This window comes from Eschrichtius robustus, chromosome X (assembly GCF_028021215.1).
Source record: "Eschrichtius robustus isolate mEscRob2 chromosome X, mEscRob2.pri, whole genome shotgun sequence".
Lineage (NCBI taxonomy): Eukaryota > Metazoa > Chordata > Mammalia > Artiodactyla > Eschrichtiidae > Eschrichtius > Eschrichtius robustus.
The window spans coordinates 135,842,748-135,866,297 of NC_090845.1; the positions used below are offsets into that span (position 1 = coordinate 135,842,748).

Sequence of the window (23,550 nt, forward strand, 5' to 3'; positions counted from 1 at the left end):
TGTGCCCAAAAGGAAAGTAAGTAGGAGAAGGGGAAGGAGGGGTGTACCAGGCCGCAATTTTAAATGAGGATGGTCATGGAAGGCGTGCCTGAGAAGCTTACATGTTAGTAAAGGGTCTGTGGCTCATACACCGAGGGCTATAGGGAGCCATGGTAGGGTTCTGAGCAGGGGAGGGTCGTGAGCTCTGGCCGCAGCGGAGAGGATAGGCTTTAGTGGTACAAGGGTAGGAGCAGGTGACCTGTTAACTGAGGGCGAGAAACGACTGTGATTTGGGCTGGGACGGAAGCAGTGGAGGGGCGAGCAGGGCTGGATTCATTGTGAAGGTGGCGCTTCTGCTGGTTGCTGACGAACTGGGTTTGTGGGCTTTGAGAAAGAGGAGTTCAGAAAAACAGCAAGGGTTTTGGAAAGGTGGCGTTGCCGTGAACTGAGACGGAGTAACAGCGAAAGCTGTCGCTTGGGGCTGGGGCGGGGAGGTGCGCCGCGGCACGTGGTTAAAGGGCTCGGCGGACCCTGCGGGCAGCGAGCGCTTCCCTTTCCGAGCCCGTCTCGGTCACTGTGACTGCAAGCACTGATAAATACGTGCTCAATGTTGACGTGAACAACCACTACAAGCCCGCTTTCTTTATTTTTAGTAAAGTAAGGAGTGGGGAAAGGCCGCACTGCGGTCCCGCACGGGGAACTCCCTCCCAGGCGAGCGGCGAGGTAGACTACGTGCAACGACGTAGCTCCTCCGCGAGAGGCCTTCCGCGCACGCGCGTCCCGACGCGCCTGGGGGGCGGGGCCGCGGGGTTTGTGACAACCCCCCCCCCCTTGGCGCCTTGTGAAGCGGCTGCGCGCGGGGAAGGGGATAGCCTCCCCGCGCCCCGCCCCGCCCCGCCTCGCCTCGCCTCTTCCGCCGCCGCCGTGGGAATGGAAACATCTACCCCACGTGCCGGAAGCCAGCTAGCGCCGACGGCGGCGCGCCACTCCGCGTCCTACCGAGCCGAGCCCCTACGGGTGTCATCGCGAGAGGAGCTCGCCGAAATGGCCGCAGCCAGTCAAGGTAAGGACGAGCGCGCGCGCCGGTGGCGCCGCGAGGAGCCGACTTCCCGGGCCCCGGAAGGGGACGGGCGCCGCGCCTCCCAGGCCCAGCAGCGCCCCTGGGGGGGCCTGAGCGCCGCAGGGGCGGGGAGGGCGCCCGGAGCTCGTCCGTGGCCCGGCCGCTCCCGAGGTCCGGCCAAGGTCAGTGGCCTGGCTGGAACCGAACTTGCCCTCGGTGTTGTCTCCGGCCGGGCTCCTCCGCCTTCCGGCCCCGCCCCCGACAGCCTCGGCCTGGAGACATTTTGTCCCTGTTCCCGGAAGCACTCTGGCACCTTGAGACTAACGCAGGTTCTTTGTCCCTTTGGACTGTCATTTCAAACACCCGGCCGGCATCTTTCCGCGTGCAGGCCGCCTCTACTTGCGCTATTGATGGTTTTGAAAGAGTACACGTGGTATGGTTCTTGGAAATCGCCTATTTAGTCCGCGCAGTGAAGGGAAGAGTCCGTGAAAAAAAAAAAAAAGCCTGTAATAAAATACACAGTGGACCACGTCTTTCAGTTGTACTTCTTATCCTATTTCTTTGAATGCTTCAGGCTATGTTCAGTTCAGTACTGGCTCACAGAACCATTATCAAAAACTCAATTATATAAATTTAAGATTACATAAATTATGTTAAAAACAGTGAAAATGCTCAAAATTTATTACTTCCTTATTGTTTGCCATGTTTAGTTATTATCTGTACTCTTGAGGTTATGGACATCTGTTGTGTCTGTGTGGTGGAAATAACGTAGCGTGATAAGCCGCGTCTCTTGCCAGCTCTGCGTTCAGCGCTGTCACACTTCAGTGACGTCACACCCTGGATGTTGGTATACACTACTAGTCAGCCCTCCCCCCACCCCAGCGCGCTTGTGAAACGTTTACTTGGGGACTTCACTGGCGGTCCAGTGGTTACGCCTTCGCTTTCCAGTGCAGGGGGTGCAGGTTCCATCCCTGATCGTGGAACTAAGGTCCCACGTGCCTCCCGGCCAAAAAGCCAAAGCATAAAACAGAAGCAATATTGTAACAAATTCAATAAAAACTTTGAAAATGGTCCAGATTTTAAAAAAATCTAAAAAAAACCAAACCGTTTACCAGCACACCTGAATTGAGGTGACTCAGGTGTTGGAATGCACAGTGGAATTATTTTCCTGCAGAGCAGACTGCCCTTATTTAGTTAAAATGTGTAGGTTGCTCAGATATTTGCACCTAGGAAATTGTTGGGAGAAACTTTGAGGCTGACATTAGGAATTTCAATCTTTATCATATTGATGATCACATGATACTGTAATCATTGCTTTCCTGGGCTCACAAGCAAGGCTGCTGACTGGTCGGCATAGTGCTTAGTAGTGTGTGTTGAATGACTGAGTGACCGTGGGTGAACTCAGTGTCTCTGATTTGATCCCTTTTGGCTGGAGCCCTCTATTAAGCTAAGGAGCTTGTTAAAATGACATTAAAACAAAACTCAAAACTCATTCTTGTTTTCAGTGATGTTCTTTAACCCAGGGAGGGAGTTTCTTCTTCAACACAGCAGTAATGTTTTGTTGTTACGTTAGAACAAAAATTTTCATTTAACTACTTGTGAGGCCATAGAAGGCCCAGTTCCTTAAACATCCATATTTTGGTTTTGCTAAATTGGTATCTACGGTCCATCTTGAATTAATTCTTCAATTATATTTTGTGTATTGTGTAAAGTAGGGATTGAGGGTTTTTTTGTTTAGTACACATACGTAATAGTTCTAACACAATTTGTTGAAAGGACTTTCTTTCCCTATTGAATAACTTTGGTGCCATGTGAAAATCAAATGACTGTATGTGTAGATCTACTTCTAGACTCTATATTCTCTTCCACTGATATATTTTTATATGCTTAGGTCAGTTCTACACTGTGTCAAATAGGGTACTTTTATAAGTCTTGAAATTAGTTACCTGTGTGTTACTGTAGCTTTATAAGAAGTCTTGAAATTCTTCGAACTTTGTTGTTTTTTTCCCCACAGTTGTTTTGGCCACTGGTGGCACATTGTATTTTCCTAAGTGATTGCAGCAGTATCTCCCCATTCCACATGCGGTTTTTTCCCGTGTGACTTTGACACTCCTCCTGCTGAGTACTGGGGTCTATATTCCCTCTTGAATCTGAGTGGAAGTTTGTGACTGCTGCCACAGAATACAGTGGAAGCAACACTGCATGGCTTTGGAGGCTCGGTCTGAAATGGTAATATAGCTTCTGCTGAGCCCCTGAGTTTCCTCACTCTCTTACTCCCTTTCTTGGGACAGGCACCCTTGACCCTAGCCACCATGCTGTAAGGAAGCCCAAACTAACCCAGAGCAAGGCAGCCTGGATGTGTGAATGTAGTAGGTGATTCCAGACGCCTGCCTGTAATTCTTCCAGCTGAAGCCACAGACGTCATGCAACAGAGACGAGCTGTATCCTGTCTGAATTCCTGATCCATAGAGTCTGGGAGCATAGAAAGTGATTGTTTTGCTCTGTGAATGAAGTTTTGGGGTAATTTGTTGTACAGCCATAGTAACTGGAATACTACTCTGGGTCCTTTGTACTTCCATATACATCTTAGAGCCAGCTTCTCAATTTCTAGGTAAAAACTTACTTTTTGATTGAGATTGCAACTCTGCAGTGTTTCCTCATTTACAGTGTAGAGTTCTTTTGCCTCTTTCACTAAATTTATTTTCCCACACAGAGAGGGATTAGACATTTTGTTAACTCTTTCCCTTTTTGGGCAAATAAATCACCCTCTGAGCCTCTACTTCTTAATTACAAAATGGAGTTAATAAATAGTACCTTGTTCTGTACCTACTTTGTTCTGTGTATTTAATTATATATACATGTTTATTCCTTAACACATTGCCTGGTAAATAGTAACAGCTCAATTAAACGTTACATCTTTTTTTTTAATGTCTTTATCGGAGTATAATTGCTTTACAATGTGTTAGTTTCTGCCGTACAACAAAGTGAATCAGCTATACGTGTACATATATCCCCATATCCCCTCCTTCTTGAGCCTCCCTCCCACCCTCCCTATCCCACCCCTCTAGGTGGTCACAAAGCACCGAGCTGATCTCCCTGTGCCACGCAGCTGCTTCCCACTAGCTATCTCTTTTACATTTGTAGTGTATATATGTCAGTGCTACTCTCCCACTTCATCCCAGCTTACCCTTCCCCCTCCCCGTGTCCTCAAGTCCGTTCTCTATCCTGCCCTGCCACTAGGTTCATCAGTACCATTTTTTTAGACTCCATATATGTGAGTTAGCATACGGTATTTGTTTTTCTCTTTCTGACTTACTTCACTCTGTATGACAGACTCTAGGTCCATCCACCTCACTACAAATAACTCAATTTCGTTTCTTTTTATGGCTGAGTAATATTCCATTGTGTATATGTGCCACATCTTCTTTATCCCTTCATCTATCGATGGACACTTAGGTTGCTTCCATGTCCTGGCTATTGTAAATAGAGCTGCAGTGAACACTGTCGTACATGACTCTTTTTGAATTATGGTTTTCTCAGGGTTACCTCCTATCTTTATTATCACTGGAGATACACATAGTACTGAGAATTTGTGAATTTGTGGGCTATTGAATAGTATTGAGTTACTCCTGAAAAGGAGAGGCAAATGAAGAAAACCCATTTCATTTAGGATGCATTATTAAGTATTACTAACAGTTTTTCCTAGGTCCTTTTGGTTGTTTTTAAATTTCAGGGGAAAAACTAGAGTACAGATTCTAAATTGTCTAGGTTTTTTTCCTCTGAGATATTTGTTGATTTTAGTCTGATTTTCAAAAGTTGCTGGTCAGAATTTCAGAGTCAGTTTACTCTTTAAAATAGATTAATATTTAGATGTCCTTATTACAACTGTCTCTGTTTCCTTAAAAATTTCTTTATCTAGGTCAGGAATGTTAGTGATTTATTGTAAAAGTAACTTTTCTTATTCAGTATCTTAATTCTTGTAGGAAGCTTTGAGGGAAATTTTGAGTCACTGGACCTTGCAGAACTTGCTAAAAAGCAGCCATGGTGGCGCAAGCTGTTTGGGCAGGAATCTGGGCCTTCAGCTGAAAAGTATAACGTGGCAACCCAGCTGTTAATTGGAGGTGTCACTGGATGGTAAGTGATGTAAAAGATGTCCAGTATCCTTTTTTGCATGACTCGGTGTTGAGGTTATAGGAACCATCTCTTTTAACCAATGAAAATACATTGACTTGTGAAATTGATCACTTAATGAATAGTATACATCTAAACATAATGTTAAAGTGCTATTTAATGGTTACACATAGTGAGTATTTACTACATGCCAGGTACTATTTTAGATATTTATATAGGTATCTCATTTCCTTCTCACAGCTCTGAAATTGTTATTGTTATTATCTATCCTCATTTGATAGAAACTAAGGCTTAGAAAGGTTTACTTGACCAGGGCCACATAGTAAGTGCTTTCTGTCACTATAGATCGCTTTGCATCTTCTAGAATTATATATAAATGGAATTATACAGTATGTATTCTTTTTTGTCTGGCTTCTTTCACTGAGCATACTAATTTCGAGGTTCATCTGTGCTGTTGTGTGTATCACTAGTTCATTGCTTTTTATTGCTGAGTAGTAGTCCGCTGTATGGATGAACTAGTTTGTTTATCCATTCCCCTTTGATGAATGTTGGTTTGTTGGCACTTTTGGGCTAAAGTGCTGTTAACATTTGTGTACAAGCCTTTGTATGAACATATGCTTTCATTTCTTTTGGGTAAATATCTAGAAAGAGTTAGGCTGAGTCATAGTAGATGAATGTCTTAACTTTTTAAGAACCTGCCAAGCAGTTTTCTAAAGTATCGTCTTACATCTTACATCTCCCCTAGCAGTGTATGAGGGTTCCAGTTTCTCTACCTCCTCACTAACACTTGGCATAATGTCCTTTTTTTTTTGAAGTATAATTGATTTACAGTGTTATATTAGTTTCAGGTGTGCAGTGTAGTCATTCAGTATTTTTGCAGATTATACTCCATTAAAAGTTATTATAAGATAATGGCTGTACTTCCCTGTGCTATACAATATATCCGTGTTGCTTATCTATTTTATACATAGTAGTTTATAGTTCTTAATCCCCTACCCCTATCTTGCCCCTCCCCACTTCCCTCTGCCCACTGGTAAACACTATTTTGTTTTCTATATCTTTCAGTCTGTTTCTGGCATAATGTCTTTTTTTTTTTTTTTTTTAAATTTTTGGCTGTGTTGGGTCTTCGTTTCTGTGCGAGGGCTTTCTCTAGTTGCGGCGAGCGGGGGCCACTTCATCGCGGTGCGCAGGCCTCTCACTATCGCGGCCTCTCTTGTTGCGGAGCACAGGCTCCAGACACGCAGGCTCAGTAGTTGTGGCTCACGGGCCCAGTTGCTCTGCGGCATGTGGGATCCTCCCAGACCAGGACTCGAACCCATGTCCCCTGCATTGGCAGGCAGATTCTCAACCACTGCGCCACCAGGGAAGCCCCATAATGTCTTTTTGATTACAACCATCCTAGTGGCTGTGAAGTGATATCTCATTGTGGTTTTAATCTACATTTTCCTGATGAATAATGATGTTGAGTATCTCTTCATGAGCTTATTTTTGTTCTCCATATGTCTTTGGTGAGGTATCCGTTTAGATATTTTCTACATATTTTTACTGGGGAGTTGGTTTTCTCTCACTACTGAGTTGTGAGAGTTCTTTATGTATTCTGGACACAAGTCTTAGATATGTGATTTGCAAATATATTCTTCTACTCTGTAGCTTATTATCTTGACAGTGTCTTTCAAAGAACAGAAGTTCTTAATCTTGAAATACAGTTTATTAACTGTCTGTTTTATAGCTCTAGCTTTTGGAGTCATGTCTGACAATATTTGCCTAATCCAGGGTCACCAAGATTTTCTTCTGTGTTTTCTTCTATATGATATATAGGTTTAGATTTTTCATTTAGTTCCATGATCCATTTTGATTTACTTACTGTATATGTTGTAAGGTAGGAATCCAAGGTCTTTTTTTTTTGCATATGGATATCTGATTGTGCCCACATGATAATGTTGAAAGACTATACTCCTCTACACTGAATTGCCTTTGTACTTATGGTGAAAATCAATTGACTATATGTCTTCTTTGTTAAACTGATTTGTCTGTCTTGGTGCTAATATCACACCGTTTTTTTTTTTAAAGGAATTCCTTTATTTTTATTATTTATTTATTTTTTTATTTTTGGCTGTGTTGGGTCTTCGTTTCTGCGCCAGGGCTTTCTCTAGTTGCGGCAAGTGGGGGCCACTCTTCATCGCGGTGCGCGGGCCTCTCACTGTCGCGGCCTCTCCTATTGCGGAGCACGGGCTCCAGACGCACAGGCTCAGTAGTTGTGGCTCACGGGCCCAGTCGCTCTGCGGCATGTGGGATCCTCCCAGACCAGGGCTCGAACCCGTGTCCCCTGCACTGGCAGGCGGACTCTCAACCACTGCGCCACCAGGGAAACCCTATCACACCGTTTTGATTACTGTAACTTTATAATAAGTCATGAATCAGGTAGTGTAAATCTTACAACTCTGTTGCTTTTCAGAGTTGATTTGACTGTTCTAGGTACTTAGCATTTTCATATGAATTTTAGAATCAGCTTGCTGCCGATTTCTACAAAAACCCTGGTGAGATTTTGACTGGGATTGCATTGATCCATAAACATGGTTTATCTCTCCATTTGACTGGGCCGTGCAGCTTACAGGATCTTAGTTCCCCGACTAGGGATTGAACCCACACCCTCAACAGTGAAAGCGCTGAGTCCTAACCACTGGACTTCCAGGGAATTCCCTGTTTAGGTTTCTTTTAATTTCTCTCAACAATGCTATGTAGGTAGGTCTTTCACATCTTATATCAGATTTATCCCTAAATGTTTCATATTTTTGATGTTATTGTAAATGCTATTACTTTTTAAATTTCACTTTCTCATTGTGCATTGCTTATATTATAGAAATGCAATTGATTTTTGTATATTGATCCTGTATACTGCAATCTTGCCAAAGTCACTTACTAGTTTGCAGAGTTTGGGGGTCCCTAAGACTACCCTCATGTTTGATAATTCCCTAGGAGAATCCACAGAACTCACTGAGAGCTGGTATACTCATGGTTACGATTTTTTACAGCAAAAAGATACAGATTAAAATCAGCCAAGGGCTTCCCTGGTGGCGCAGTGGTTAAGAATCTGCCTTCCAATGCAGGGGACATGGGTTTGAGCCCTGGTCTGGGAAGATCCCACATGCCGCGGAGCAACTAAGCCCGTGCACCGCAACTACTAGAGAGAAGCCCGCGTGCTGCAATGAAAGATCCCACGTGCCACAATGAAAGATCCCAAGGGCCGCAACTAAGACCCAACACAACCGTAAATAAATAAATAAATAAATAAATATTAAAAACAAAATCAGCCAAAGGAAGAGGCACATGGGGCAAAGTTCAGGAAAGTGGAGTCTATATGTTTAAAATGGGTTTCTTGGGACTTCCCTGGTGGTCCATTGGGTAAGACTCTGCGTTCCCAATGCAGGGGGCCCGGGTTCGATCCCTGGACGGGGAACTAGATCCTGCATGCATGCCACAGCTAAGAAGTTCACACTGCATGCCGCAACTAAGAGCCCACATGCTGCAACTAAGAAGTCTGCATGCCGCAACTAAAGATCCCACATGCTGCAACTAAACATGCTGCAATGAAGATCCCCAGTGCTGCAACTAAGACCTGGCACAGCCAAGATAAATACATACATAAATATTTTTTTAAAAACAGTTCTTTAATATGGGTTTCTTATAGGCAGCATATAGGTGGGTCTTCCTTTTTTTAATCCAATTTTACAATCTTTTCATTTTAATTAGGGTGCTTAGACTATTTACCTTTAAGTTTATTTTTGTTATCATTGGGTTTAAATTTACCATCTGGGTGTTCTGTTCTTTATTTTCTTTTGGATCAAATATACGTGTGTGTAATAAAAATAGGTATAATGTGTATGTGTGTATATATATATATTTTTTTTTAAATTAAGGTGAAATTTACATAACATGAAACCAACCATCTTAAAGTGTACAATTCAGCGGCATTTAGTACATTCACACTTTTGTGTAACCACTGCCTCTCTTTAGGTTCAAAACATTTTCATCACCCCAAAATAAAACCCCATCCCCGCTGAGCAGTTACTCCCCATTCTCCCCTCTCCCCAGCCCCTGGCAACCATCTGTCTGCTTTCTGTTTCTATGGATTTACCTATTTTATATAAATAGAATCATACAACATGTGACCTTGTATGTCTGGCTTCTTTCACTGAGTATCATGTTTTGTTTTGGTTTGGTTTTTTGGGACCGCACCGAGTGGCATGCGGGAACTTAGTTCCCCGACCTGGGATTGAACCTGTGTCCCCTGCAGTGGAAGCAGGGTGTCTTAACCACTGGACCTCCAGGGAAGCCCCCTGAGCATCATGTTTTTGATGTTCATTCACATTGCAGTGTGTGTCAGGACTTCTTTCCTTGTTATGGCTACATCTCGCCAACACTTATTATTTTCATTAAAAAAAACATTATAGCCACCTTAGTGGGCATGGCATGGGTGTGAAGTGGTGACTGACGATGTTGAGCATCTTTTCATGTGTTGGTTGGCCATCTGTACATCTGCTTTGGAGAAATTGAGTTGTTTGTCTTTCTGTTCTTGAGTTGTAAGAATTCTTTATATGTTTTTGATATTAGATTCTTACCAGACATGACTGCAGATATTTTCTTCTATTCTTTAAGTTGTCTTTCCACTTTCTTGATAATGTCCTTTGATGGACAAAAGTTTTGAATTTTGATGAAGTCGAGTTTATTCGTTCTTTTTGGTTCTTTTGTTGCTTGAATCACATATTTTTCATAATTCTGTTTATGCCCCTTCTTGGTTTATTACCTATGTCTCTTAATTGTGTAATTTTAATGGTTGCTTTAGGTTTTATAGCATGTATCTTTTACTTATCACAGTCTATCGTCAAGAGATATACCACTTCATGTAGAGTGTAATGCTCTTACAACAGTATACTTCTGGGACTTCCCTGGTGGCCCAGTGGTTAAGACTGCGCCTTCCAATGCAGGGGGTGTAGGTACAATCCCTGGTCAGGGAGCTAGGATCCCACATGCCTCACAGTCAAAAAACCAAAAACATAAAACAGAAGCAGTATTGTAACAAATTCAATAATGACTTCAAGAATGGTCCACATCAAAAAAATCTTAAAAAAAATAAAACAGTATACTTCCATTTTACCTTTTACCCTTGGTTTTCATTGTCATACATTTAACTTTTACATTTTTTCATTAAATATTTAATTCTTATATTTTTAAGTAATGAAAATGAAACCTTTCATATTTACCCTTATAGTTTATTTCTTGTACTCATCATGCTTTTGTGTGTATGCAGATTTCCATCTGGTATCATTTTCCTCCACTTTTAACATTCTTCGTACTTTTGGGCTGCTGGTGATGATTTATTTTTCAGCTTTTGTATATCTGAGAAAGGTCTTCATTTCATCTTTGGTTTTTGAAAGATATTTTTACTGGGTATAGAATTCTAGATTGACAGGGTTGTTTCTTCCCCCAGTACTTTAAAAATGTTCCATTATCTTTTGTCTTGCATTATTTTCTATGAGAAATGTGCTATCTCTGAATTTTATTCCTCTGTACCTAATATGTCCCTCCCCCCGCCTTTCAGGCTGCTTTTAAGATATTTATCATTTGTTTTGTGCTTTGAGTTCATTAAGCTGTTTAGATCTATCAATTTACAGTTTTCATCAAATTTAGAATATTTTCTCATTATTCAAATATTTTCTATCCTTCAGCAGTTCTAGTTAGACATATTATTACACTGCTTGAAATCTTCCTGTAGTTCACTGACACTGTTTATTTTTTTTAACTTTTTATTTTGAGATAACTGTAGATTCACAGGTGCTTGTTAAAAATAATCCAGAGAGCCTGTGCACCACAACTACCGAGCCTGCGCTCTAGAGCCTGCATGCCACAACTACTGAAGCCTGCGTGCCTAGAGCCCGTGCTCCGCAACAAGAGAAGCCACCACAATGAGAAGCCTGCACCGCAGCAAAGAGTAGCCCCTGCTCACCGCCACTAGAGAAAGCCCGCGCGCAGCGACGAAGACCTAATGCAGCCAAAAATAAATAAAAATAAATAAATCCATTTTAAAAAATGCAAAAAAAAAATCCAGAGAGCCCATCCTCCAGTTTTCCCCAGTGTATAACTATATTTCAATATTACAACCATGTTCATGTATTTTTCTGTTTCATTTTGATAGTTTTTATTGCTATGTCATGTTTACTAATCTTTACTTCTACAGTATCTAAACTGCTGTTAGTTCCATCAAGTACAGTGTTCATCTCAGACATATAGTTTTCATCTGTAGAAGTTTGATTTGTATCCTTTTAAAATATGTTCCTTGTCCCTACTTATTACGTGGAATCTTTCCTCCAGCTTCTTGAACATGGAATACAATCATAATAACTTCTGATGTTTTTGTCAGCATTCTGTCATTTGTGCCATTTCTAGGTTGCTTTCAGTTGACTTCGTTTTTCATCATTATGGGTCTGTTTTCCTGCTTTGCCCGCCTGGTAGTTTTTAATGGGATGACAGTATTGTGAATTTTACCTTATTGGGTGCTAGATATCTTTTTTATTCTTATATAATTGAGTCTTGATTCTTGTTCTGGGACACATTTACACATGGCTTTAAAAAAATTCCACATGTGTTCTGTACCTTACCCTACAGAACTAATTTTAAAGATAAAATTAAAAGAGACTGAGAAGAAAATTGCTGGAGTTTATATATACTTCATTTTTTTCTCCCAAATTTCTTTGGAGGGGAAAAACACCTTTATCCATGTTAGGTTTTTGAAAAAAAGATCGGAGAAATAAGAGCTAGTTAACGATCCAGTTGGTTGCCTTTATCATGAATGAATCTTAGCTGCAAAATGTCAGTTAATGCCTTCACGTCAGGGACTTAGGGCCAGTGGATACAGGGTACAGGCAGTTTACTTCAGCTTATAATCACATTTAAGAATTAAGATGAGTCCTAACGGTTTATTTACTAGTCCTATCACTTCTCCAGTTTAGGAGTCCCTTCTGAGATATACCTAGCTTTTGTTTAAAAACATTTAAAATCCTTGTGAGGTCCTCCATGCAATGTTTTATTGATATTGATATATTTTTTCTCCTACTGAAGTGTACCAAGCGGTAGGTGGTAGGAAATGAGGGCAGAGAGGTAAAGGGAGCCTAGATGTAAGTGTAGGGCTTTATACGCCATCTTCAGGGCAGAGTTTTCTGTTAAGAGCCATGTGGTAAGTGTTTTAGGCCTTGCCAGTCACGCGGCCTGAGTCGCACCTGCTCCACTCCGCCGTTGTAGTGAGACAGCGGCTGTGGACAGTATGTTAGGAGTTGGTGTGGCCGTGCGCCTGTGAAACCTGACTTACAGACAGAGGCAGCAGGCCAACTGGGCTCCCCCGCCATGCTTTGTTTGCTGACCCTTGTTTTAGAAGGACCGTATGTTGAGAATAGACTCCCAGGGGCTAAATGGAGGCCAGGGGACCAGAGAAGAAGCTCTAACAATGCTCGTGTGTTTTGGATCATGATGCCGACCAGAGAAGATGGCACTGAGAGCCTGTCCCTCATCCCGTGCGGCCACTCTGGCCTCATACACAGTCATGTGTTTACTCACTTCACCAAGAGTTCTCAGGATCATCCCAAGGTAAGTAGGCTCTGAATGTTGTTAGAAGTCCATGCTTGTGTTTGTCTGACAGCTTGTTAACTTGCTTTTTGTAGGTGCACTGGTTTCATATTCCAGAAGGTTGGAAGGTTGGCTGCCACAGCTCTGGGAGGTGGATTTTTCCTGCTTCAGGTCTGTATGTGGAGTGTTTCCCTGGCCGTCCTTACACACAGTCCGGGCTCTGTTACTTTAGACGGTTTCATGTACCATTTGAAATGCTAGTAACCTTTTGAGTCAGACTTCTTCAATTACTAGGTGGATTACATTTTGTCATTTATAACATGGGGACACGTGCATATTCCTTACCATAGCTCCCTTCCAGGGTTTTCAAGACCACTTGAAATATGAAGCAAGTGTGATTTCAGAAATCCCAGGTGTGATGCAAGTGCCCTGTGATATGATTTATTCTTAGACACTAAGTCGATGAGAGACATGAGGGCTAAATGACGCTGGTCAGATGGCCTCTGCTGGCCCTTGGCGTGGAGTTTGTTTTTGAACCACCGCTGCCGGTTCCCTGAGGCTGCTGTGTACAGTTGGCTTGCAAACTTGACTCCACATTGGAATCACCTGGGAATTTTATAAAACACTGGTGCTTGGGGCCTGCCCCCCACCTCCGTGTGATTTCACGGGCGGTAGGCCTGCTTGGATATCGGAGTATTTTTAAAGTTGCAGGTGGTTCTGAGGTGCAGCCAAGCCGGAGTGTCCGGACCCGCAGCTCTTTGTCTCCTCTCGAAGGTAGCAGCCCGCATTTTAGCGAGGTCGTCCCACGTTAGAATCACAATTTGAGTGAGTTTTCCAGATGCGTCAGGTGAAAACGAAGTGTGTGGAAGAGGCCAGAAGAGGCCCGCTCATGACTGGTGGGCCGGGGCGGGCGTGGCACAGCATCACTGCATCACGGATGCCCTCAAAACCCAATGCTTGGAATGACCATCTTTTTATCATCTCAGTTTCTGTGCGTCAGCAATTCGGGGAGGGGAGGGTGGGCGCTTGGGCTGGCAGCCTCGAGGGGTTCTAGCCAGAGGGGACTGGAGCTGGGTGAGCAGGGAGCTGGGGCGGGGCCAGGCCTCTCCCTCCCCTCCCTCCCTCGGGTCTCAGCTCCTCCTGCGGCCTCAGTGCTCCAAGCGCCCTTGTTTCAGAAACATGGTGAGAGCTGCCCGCCCGTTTCTGCCCAAGCCTGGGAACTCCGTAGCATGACTCCGGCAGCATCCTGCTTGCGACTAGCGAGGCACCAGCAGCTGCCCCCGGACCCGTTCCCTGTGTAGCTTCTTGGCTCCCTCCCTGTGGCTGTGAGCAGACAGGCCCCTCCTCACCCCTCCTGTTGCCTTCTGGGTTGCAGTCATCTTTCCTTCCTCGCACCCCTTCAGATGCACGTGCGGTGACAGCTCTCTTGCACTAGACCCACAATCCTGTTCTGTCCCTGTGGTTTCCCTGAGTATCTTCATATTGCTTTGAAATGCCTTAAGCTGAGTGCACCCTCTGTTTCTTTTGGGGGTTCTGACTGACAGAAGTAATGGGCATTAGAATAATCTCCAGGAAGGACCCTCGCACTGGGATTCTGGTATTGCTTGGGTCAGATGTGCAAGGAGTGCAGTGCAGGTGGGACATGGGGGTCTGTGCTGTGCACGCATGTGCCCTGTCACCAGGGTAGTCACGATGTTGGGAGATCAGGGGTGTGGTTTGACATAAGGATCCAGTTTCCTTTCTTTCATCCGGATTATTGTCCCAGCAGCATTTAGTGAATGTCTTCCTTTTCTCAATATTTGTACCGTTGCCTTTATCATATATCAAAGTTCATATATGTGTGGCTCTGACTCTACTTTCTGTATCTACTGAGCCTTGATAGTTGGCAAGACAAGTTCCTCCACATATTCTTCAGGATCGTTGTGGCTGCTTTTGTACTTTTGCTTCTCCATCTAAATTTTAGAACAGGCTTGTCAATTCCTTTCAAAGATTCTGTTTAAATTTTGATTGGGGGACTTCCCTGGCAGTCCAGTGGTTATGACTCCGTCCACGCTGCCATTGCAGGGGGCGCAGGTTCGATCCCTGGTCGGGGAACTAAGATCCCGTGTGCCGCATGGTGCACCCAAAAAGGGGAAAAAAAGAGTAAGAAGAAAAATGTTTGACTGGAATTGCATGGGAACCATATAGATAAATTGAGGGAGAATTAATATCTTTTATGATATTGTATCATCTAGCTGTGAACACAGGCTTTCTCTCCATTTATTTAGGTCTTCTTTAATGTCTTTGCCTAGACTTTTGTTATTTTTTCCATATAGATCTTGTCCATCTGTGGTTCAGTTTTATCCCTAGATACCTTATAAGAGCTCTAGTTGCTCTTGTGCTTTTCCCCAGGCACTCACCCTGAGCCCTAAAGCTGTCTCCCAGTTGGACTCAGAGTGATACAACTACTGATGTAGAACATCTTTTCATGTGTTTATTTACTGTCCAGATCTCCTTTTTGGTGAAGTATCTATTCAGGTCTTTTGCCCTCTTTTAAATTGGGTTGTCTGTTTCTGTACTTTTTATTCTGTCCTATTAATCTGTGTGTCTTTTCCAATACCACACTGTCTTGATTGCTGTAAAATCAGGTAGTGTGATTCCTCCAACTCTGTTCTTTTTCAAAATCGTTTTGGCTGTTCTAGTTCCTTTGTCTTTTCATACACATTTTAGAACCAGCTTGTTTACATATCTATGAAACATCTTGCTGGGATTGGGATTGCAATAACTCTGGCTTAATCATTTCTCTTTGAGTTCTTTCTTCAACAGACATTTTGTAGTTTTCAGTGTACAGATCCTATATGATTTTTGTTTAGATTTGTACCTAGTATTCGATTATTTTGCAGCTATTGTAAAATCATAAATTTCATTTCCATTTCCAATTCAAATTGCTAGCATATAGAAATACAATTTATTTTGTGTGTTTATCTTGTAGTGTACAGCCTTGCTAAACTCGCTTTTTGTGTGTAGGAGCTTTTGTTTGTTTTTTGTTGGATTCTTTGAAATTATGTAGACAAACATGTCTACAAATAGTGACATTTTGACTTCTTCCTTTCTGATCTGGACGCCTCTTACCTTATGTTCTTTCTTGTTGCACTATGACTTCATTTCCAGCACAGTGTTGAATAGGAATAGAGACAGTAGACATCCTTGCCTTTTTGTTAACATTGGATGAAAGTATTCAGTCCTTCACCAGTAAGTATGATTGACGTTAGCTGTATGTTTGTAGATGCTCTTTATCAAGTTGAGGAAGTTCTCCCTGTTTCTGTTTTTCCAAGAGCTTTTACAGGAATGTGTGGTGAATTTTGTCAGAATGTTTCTGAGTCCTGCCTGAAGTCTAGGCCAGGTGATACCTTAGGAAATATGGGAAGTACACGGCTCTGGGCTTCTCCAGTCAGAGGCTCTTGTTTTCTTCCGAGCCCCCAAGTAGCTGTTCAATGTACTTCGTCCTGTGGGAGAGACAGGGTGGAGTGACAGAATCGGAACTTGGATGTCGTGTACGACTTTTGAGATCCAGCTATGTTGCTGCTACAAGTAGTCTGTTCTTTTTAGTGCTGAGCAACATCTTGTTGTGTAAACATGACACAATTTGCTTATTCATGCATGTGCGGATGGACATTTGGTTTATTTCCAGTAAAGCTGCTGTGACAAGAGCTGCCATTCTGGGTATAGCATAATGGCACGTGCAGTTTCAGTGTTGGCAGATGATGCCAAACCGCTCCCCTAAAAGGCTGCTGGTAGACGCCCTCAGTAAGGGTGTGATAGGAGTGTCCATTTCCCACCTCCTTACCAACACTGTATATTTTCAGTATTTTAATCATCTCCAATCTGATTATAAAAAGTACAGTAACTCATTAATTTTATAGAGATGGGTAAGAGTATAGATAAAGCGAAAGGATTGCCAGCAGTCATCGAAGGGCAGTGTGCGGACTTCCGTCGGCAGGCATAGGGCCTCGCACATAGGGTGGATGCTGAGTGGCTGTGGGGCGAATGTCGCTGTAATACAAAAAGCTGGATGGCAAATACCTCCAAAGATAGAGACTCAGAAGGGTTTTTGGTAACATATTCCAGTGATTGATCCTGCGTTTCTCCTTTCTTGCTGTCGTTTCTTAAACTAAAGCTTGCGAACCACACTGGCTACATCAGAGTAGACTGGCGGCGGGTGGAGAAGGACGTGCAGAAAGCCCGGGAGCAGCTGAGGATCCGCCAGAGCGGCCGGACGCCCGCGGGGGCCACAAGCAGAGCGCAGGAGGTGAGGCCTTGTGTGCGCAAGCGGGGTAGACACACCACATGCCAGCCTCAGGTGGAGTATCCTCACCTCAGCGGCATTTTAAAAGGTTAAACCCACAAGGACCAGTAGCTTCGGTGACTTTTACTGCAGGCACACACGTGCTTTGAGCGTCCCTCGAACAGGTTCCTGGTGGGACGGGAGCAGCAAGCCCTCGGAGGAGGAGGGTGTAGCTTTTACAGCCACGCTGATCGTTTCGAGTCATGTTTTTGTCTCCACGCACACACATCTCTGAAATGGCCAGAATGTGTAGCCCAGGGGTTCACAAGCTTTTTTTGTAAAGGGCCAGATGGTACATGTTTTCAGCTTTGTAGGCATCGTGATCTCTGTCACAACTACTGAACTCCACTGTGTAGCGTGAAAACAGCCATAGACGATGGGTAGGCAGGTGGGTGTGGCTGCGTTGCAATGAAAGTTTATTTAAAAATAGGTGACTGGCTGGATCTGCCCCACGGGCTGTAGTTTGCTAACCTCTGATCTAAGGCATAAAATCAGGTCAGATTATACTAGAGGGACAGCGTCAGTCGCTGTTAGACTGAGGAACAAGTCCTGAGAGCACATGAGGGGATTAAGAAGAGACGGGGTCAGGAGGGTGGTGTACAAGCACACACACACTTTATTTCCCATCAGAACTCTTTTTATAGATTGCAGTAGGCAATACATGTTTTTGTTAAAATCACAAGACAGAATCATCAGACAGTATTTCCTTAATGTTGAAGTTATAGTACAAAACATTCCACGAACCAGAATATAAACATGCGTGAGAACAGACTGTGATTACCAAAATGTGCCAAGGACAAACTATAGTTAGAGAAACCACAAGCAACCTCACAGGCCAAGACTCATATCTTCTCTAATAACTCTTTCGGTCCTGTCAGGAATTAAGCAGGACTTTGCCATGCTTTAAGCTGCAAGGACTGTGTCAGCTTGCAGCTGGTTCCCGACAAGACAGGAGAAGGGCTTCTTTTTTTAAAAGGATGTATTTTGTTACTTCTTTATTACCTTTGGAAAAATGTCAAATGTCCCAAACATATAAGTGCACTTAACCGGGGAGAAATAAACCAGGATCAAGGTGTCAGGAAGGTGCCTGGTTAAACCTACAAGGACCAAGAGAACAGGAAGGGAATACCAGGAGACAAGAAATATTAGCAAATGTTTGAAAGTTGGAAAGCAGATAGATGAGCGGTAGATAACTTAGCAGAGGGACTTCCCTGGTCCGGTGGCTAAGACTCCGCGCTCCCAGTGCAGGGGGCCTGGGTCCAATCCCTGGTCAGGGAACTAGATCCCGCATGCTGCAACTGAAAGATCCTGCGTGCCGCAACTAAAAAAAAAAAAAGATCCCACATGCCACAACTAACACCTGGTGCAGCCAAATAAATAAATATTTTTTTAAAAAAAATGACATTCCCTTTAAAGAAGAAAAAAAGAAAAAGACGATTCTGTGTAGTGGCGAGTGCTCAGCCAAAGGTGTCCATTGCCAGAATACTACTCAGCCATATAAAAGAAGGAAATTTTGCCATTTGCAGCAACATGGATGGACCTAGAGATTATCATACTGAGTGAAATAAGTCAGAGAAAGACAAACACCATATGATATCACTTATATGTGGAATCTAAAATACGACACAAATGAATCTATGAAACAGAAGCAGACTCCCAGACATAGAGAACAGAGTTGTGGTTGCCAAGGGGGAGGGGGTGGGGAGGGATGGAAGGACTGGGAGTCTGGGGTCAGCAGATGCAAACTATTATCTAGAGGACGGATAAACAACAAGGTCCTACTGTAGAGCACAGGGAACTATACTCAATATCCTGTGATAAACCATCATGGGAAGGAATATTGAAAAGATCGCATATATATGTAGAACGGAATCAGTTTGCTGCACAGCAGAAATAAACACAACATTGTAAATCAACTACACTTCAATGAAAGAATGAGCACATCTTACTTTATGTAAATTATACCTCAATAAAGTGTAGTAAGATGGAAAAGTTCAAAAAGAAGAACAAAAAACCCCTCAAATAAATAAATTTCTTATAAAAAAGCTGTCCATTGCCCAGAGTGGAACGTGGCATTTGTGCACTTAGATAAGTCCCTCCCGCTTCCTCCCTTCCTTCCATCCCTCCTCAAGCTCAAGGTTATGAAACTTACACTTTTTCACTTCAAAAATTTTTTTATTTTTCAGACATTTACAAAAGTAATACATGACTGTTGAAAACTTCTTTAGTGATACAGGAATGTATATAATAAAAAGTATAAGGTTAACGTTTGATTAGAACCGACTGTTGCCTTACAGTGGGCACTTATTATAAACTACCCAGAAGGTTTGGAATTGGTTCCTTCCACAAATGTTTGTAGTATCCCTCTTTGTGGCCTGGCCCCCACAGGCCCCAGGGAGAGTGGCTGGTTCCCCCTGAGAGCCCGTAGTCGTATTTGGGGAGCAGGAAATGAAAATGTTCGGGTCAGTGTTTAGCAGCAAGGAGGCCATTGGTGATTTCTGCGAGAACAGTTACAGTCAGGTGGTGGAGTTGAGAGCCAAGGTTGAGCAAGTTGAGGAATGAGTAAAGATGATGAATGAAAGAAGTGATGTCAGGAAATTGTATGATTTTTTTCATTCCCCCTGAGGGCAGACGGCAAGAGACAATGCGTCAAATAGGGAAGTATAGTTCCAGTCAAGTCGGGGAGGAGTGAAGACACACAGGCACAGTGGGAATGAGGGGGCTCGAGGGTCCCAGGAGGCTGGGTGGTGGAGTGGGAAAGGTCGGGGTGGGGTTAGGGAGATGAACCCCTGTACTTAAGTCCAGGAAACCAGTAGGCCAGGCTACAGGGTGTATTCCCCTCGTGAATACTTTTCTATGGTAGCACTTGGGAGAAAGTTCCCTCTGGGATGGAGGTCGATAGAGCACATGCGTGGGAAGCTGTAGGAATGTGAGAAAATAAAGTTTCAGAGGAGGGTGTACGGATAGATGGACAGACGCGTGGGCGGGAGCAACGTGTGGACAGGTTTGGAGGAGAGACCAGTTTACTGAATGTGGTGCCTTCTCTCTTTGCAAAGTCCCGTCTGAAAAGCATCCCTTGAATGTGATCGCTGCGCTAGCACCCCGCCACTACCTTATCCAAAGACACGTCATCTCACCTTCTGATCTGCGTCCTGCTTCCTAATAATATCCTCAGCAAAGTAATCCATTGTGCTGTCTTCTGTTCCTAGGTGGTGTCATTTGTGAAGAAGAATGTTCTAGTGACTGGTGGATTTTTCGGAGGCTTTCTGCTTGGTATGGCATCCTAAAGAGGATGACTTCACCTCCTTATTCCTGGTTTTTCCAGCCAGCAGCCTCTTCACTCCATCGTAGGATAGCAAGTCTCTCCTCTTCGTCCTCTTCTCCCTCTTCTCCCGTGCCTTCCTCCCTGCCATGGCGTATCTGAATGGCTTCTGTAGGCATCTGTTGGTACAAGTGGATAACGGCCCCACCATGACCTTGACGGCAACGGAAGAGACAGTGGACGTTAACTCTTCTCCCAGCACACTCCCCCCTTGACTGATCTGTAGGTCAGCAAGAATATTCCTTTCTCCCCTATGTAAGATACTTACCAGAACGTGGTACAAGATGGCTCACCATGGAGCATGAGTGGATCCTCAAAGGTTGTCCCAAACTTGATTTGGAAAAGAAATAACAAGCATATAAGATACCTTACTATGTTCTGCATGGAAGGGAACTGAATACATTTGCCTTTAAGCATGAAAGATTTTGGTATCTTGGCGTCTACTTTCTTTTGTAGTAGATTTTAGGTTACAGAACGAGAACTGCTTGTACTGGCTCTAATTATCCTGACAAAATGGGGCATGTGCACTACAGTTGAAAAATCTGCATATGGAATGAACTTGTACTAAAGATACATATGCTGAGCGGAAGGTATTGTGTTTGGTGGGAAGGTCTTTAGGGAAACCAACCAATAGATACATTTAGGATGGTCACTTAGAGGCATTCAGGTATTATCTAGGGATGTTTTCCATCATACAGGATAATGCATCTCATGATGGTTTCCAAAGGATTTATTTATGGTAAAATAAGTGACTTTAGGTGGAAGAGGGAAGAAGCTCTTGGATTTTTATTTAATAGAAAAGGTTTTGAGCTTTGAAATGTGGAATATTCTTTACCTCTTGTCAAAACATCAGGGGTAGCCGTAGCTCCTCTGTGCCAATTCTACTATTTAACCAGTTAGTATGAAATATATAACATTTGAACCAGAGTTTTTAAATGGTGACATTCCAAGCATTAAGAATTGAGAACAGTAGCAATAGCAACAGCACATGTGAAATAAATTATTTCTATCATCAAAGGTAATCTGCTGTCTCAGGATGACCCCAACTCTTAGAATTTTTCTTTAAAATAAAAGTTTATAGATATACCCATGCTTAGAAACTTAACACATTTTTCTGTAATGGCCTTCTATTGTACCATCTAGAACATCCACTGCAGGAAGGCAAGGCTTGTGTCTTCACCATTATATCCATGGAGCCAAACACTTAATAAGTACTCAGTATCTGTTGAATATATGAGTAATGAGCTCATAGAAAAGTATCTGGAAAAGGCACTGATCCACAGGGTTTGTGAGACTTCATGAGTTCTGAAAATTCGGAAAACTTGGAATAAACTTCTTAAACTTGCAGGTGATCCCTCGCAAAATGTGTGTTTTTAAGGCCTTCCTTTTAAAATGTTTGCCTTTTAACTTACCTTGGGAATGATGCATTGAATTTGGAAATTGTAGCTACTAGTGGATGTGTGGAATTTTTTAGAATTCATCCATTTGCATTTTTCTCCTTAGTTATGGTAGTATTTTAAGGCAACATTAAGTTGTCTTGCTTGTAACATGTATGAATTATATACAAATCATAACGGTATGAGCCACATTGTTCCATATTTTTATAGAAGAACTCAAATTTTTTTTCACTTTTTATTATGGAAACATTCAAACATGTATAAAAATACAGAAAATAGTACAATGACCCCCATATGTCCATCACCCACCTATAATGATCATCAAATTATAGCTTGTTTTATCAATCGTTCTGAAACAAATACCAAATGTGTCATTTTATTATATTTTGGTATGTGTCTGTAAAAGGTAAGAAGTCATCTTAAAAATCATAAGTGCAATACCCTATCATCATACCCATCTGACCCCACTCAGACCCGTGGAATGGGGGCTGCAGGTAGTGGGGTGGGGTGGCCTTTCTCCATCTGTTTTTCCTGTGATTATCGGTGATGACAAAGATTAGCAGGTTGCTCTAAGCTGCTTTGAGCGGGTTATAATAGAGAATAGACTGAAGTAAGATTCTAGCTTTCACCTGAGGGACGTGGTTGAGGTCAGTGTTCTGGGTTGGCCCACCCTATTGCAATCAGGATGGCCTTGAGTTCTGCCCGCTGAGTGGGGCCGCCATGGGTGGCCGGGCGGAGTGGGTGCTGAGGTTGAACAGTGGCGGTGCTCTGGCGCTCGTCACTGGTGGCATTTCGGAGAGCTCCCCCAGGCAGTTAGGGGAGCCTCTAAATGGAGGCCCTGTTGTCAGCAGCTTTGCTTCAGGTGGTGAAGTGAGAGGTTTCCCCCCCAAAGAACAGCTGCCACCCCTTCACGCAAAACTGAGACACCAGGACCAGGCAACTTCACCCATGGATACTCTGTTTCCATGTGACTGGCAAGGCCTGTTTCATGATGCATTTTTCTCCAGTACCCAGAATCCAATAACATGCTGCGCCTCCTTAGTGATGGGGGGGCTGAAGAGATGGCAGATTTTCTTTGACTGACAGAGGGATTAAGCGTTTTCAGTCGTCACTTTGACCGTGTTTGGGTTTTGGCTCCCCTTGTTCGGGGCTTCCCTATCTGTAGTTGGGCCTGGACCGGAGAACCTCTGACAGCTGGTGGCCAGAGTGCCTATGAGGGTCTTCTCCCTTTTCGCTGTTCACCCCAGAGCCCCCGTGTCCTCCTTCTCTCCCCTCCTGGCATCCCTGCCACTCTGGACCACCCTTGAACCCAGCGTCCCTCCTTGTGATGGGCCAGGGGCATTTCTGCTTTCCGGCTGCTGCCCGCTCAGGGCCAACAAATAGAGTCCCGTGTCTTCAGTCTTGCCAAGGCTCTGTATCCTCACTGCTAACACGGTTTGAGCCTGGGGACACCTCCGCCTGAGTGGCCCCATTGTCATGAGTGTCACTGTCATTGACTTTCCTCCGGCTGCCCATCCGGGCCACTTCTCTGCTCCCGCCCCTCAGCCTCCCGACACTCATTAACAGGCTGACAGCCCTCCCTACTGGACTTGGCAGAACACAGGACATGACTAAAGGAGTGAATCTTCCATAATTCTAGCTAACATACTCTTGGGGTGGGTGCTCATGGTTTTGAAATGCTTAACTACTGTGAAAATGTTCTCTCCATCATCTTTTTGTT

General features: G+C 43.6%; 1 protein-coding gene across 1 annotated transcript; it reads left to right on the forward strand.

Annotated features, from left to right (window-relative positions):
• The first annotated feature begins 868 nt into the window (after positions 1-868).
• FUNDC2 (FUN14 domain containing 2) lies at positions 869-21,780 on the forward strand. The gene is made up of 5 exons (XM_068533047.1): positions 869-1,042; positions 5,023-5,173; positions 12,883-12,958; positions 16,944-17,075; positions 20,321-21,780. Exons 1-5 carry the CDS (start codon positions 910-912, stop codon positions 20,396-20,398), a joined length of 570 nt encoding a protein of 189 aa, XP_068389148.1. The 5' UTR covers positions 869-909; the 3' UTR covers positions 20,399-21,780.
• Positions 21,781-23,550: the final 1,770 nt, after the last annotated feature.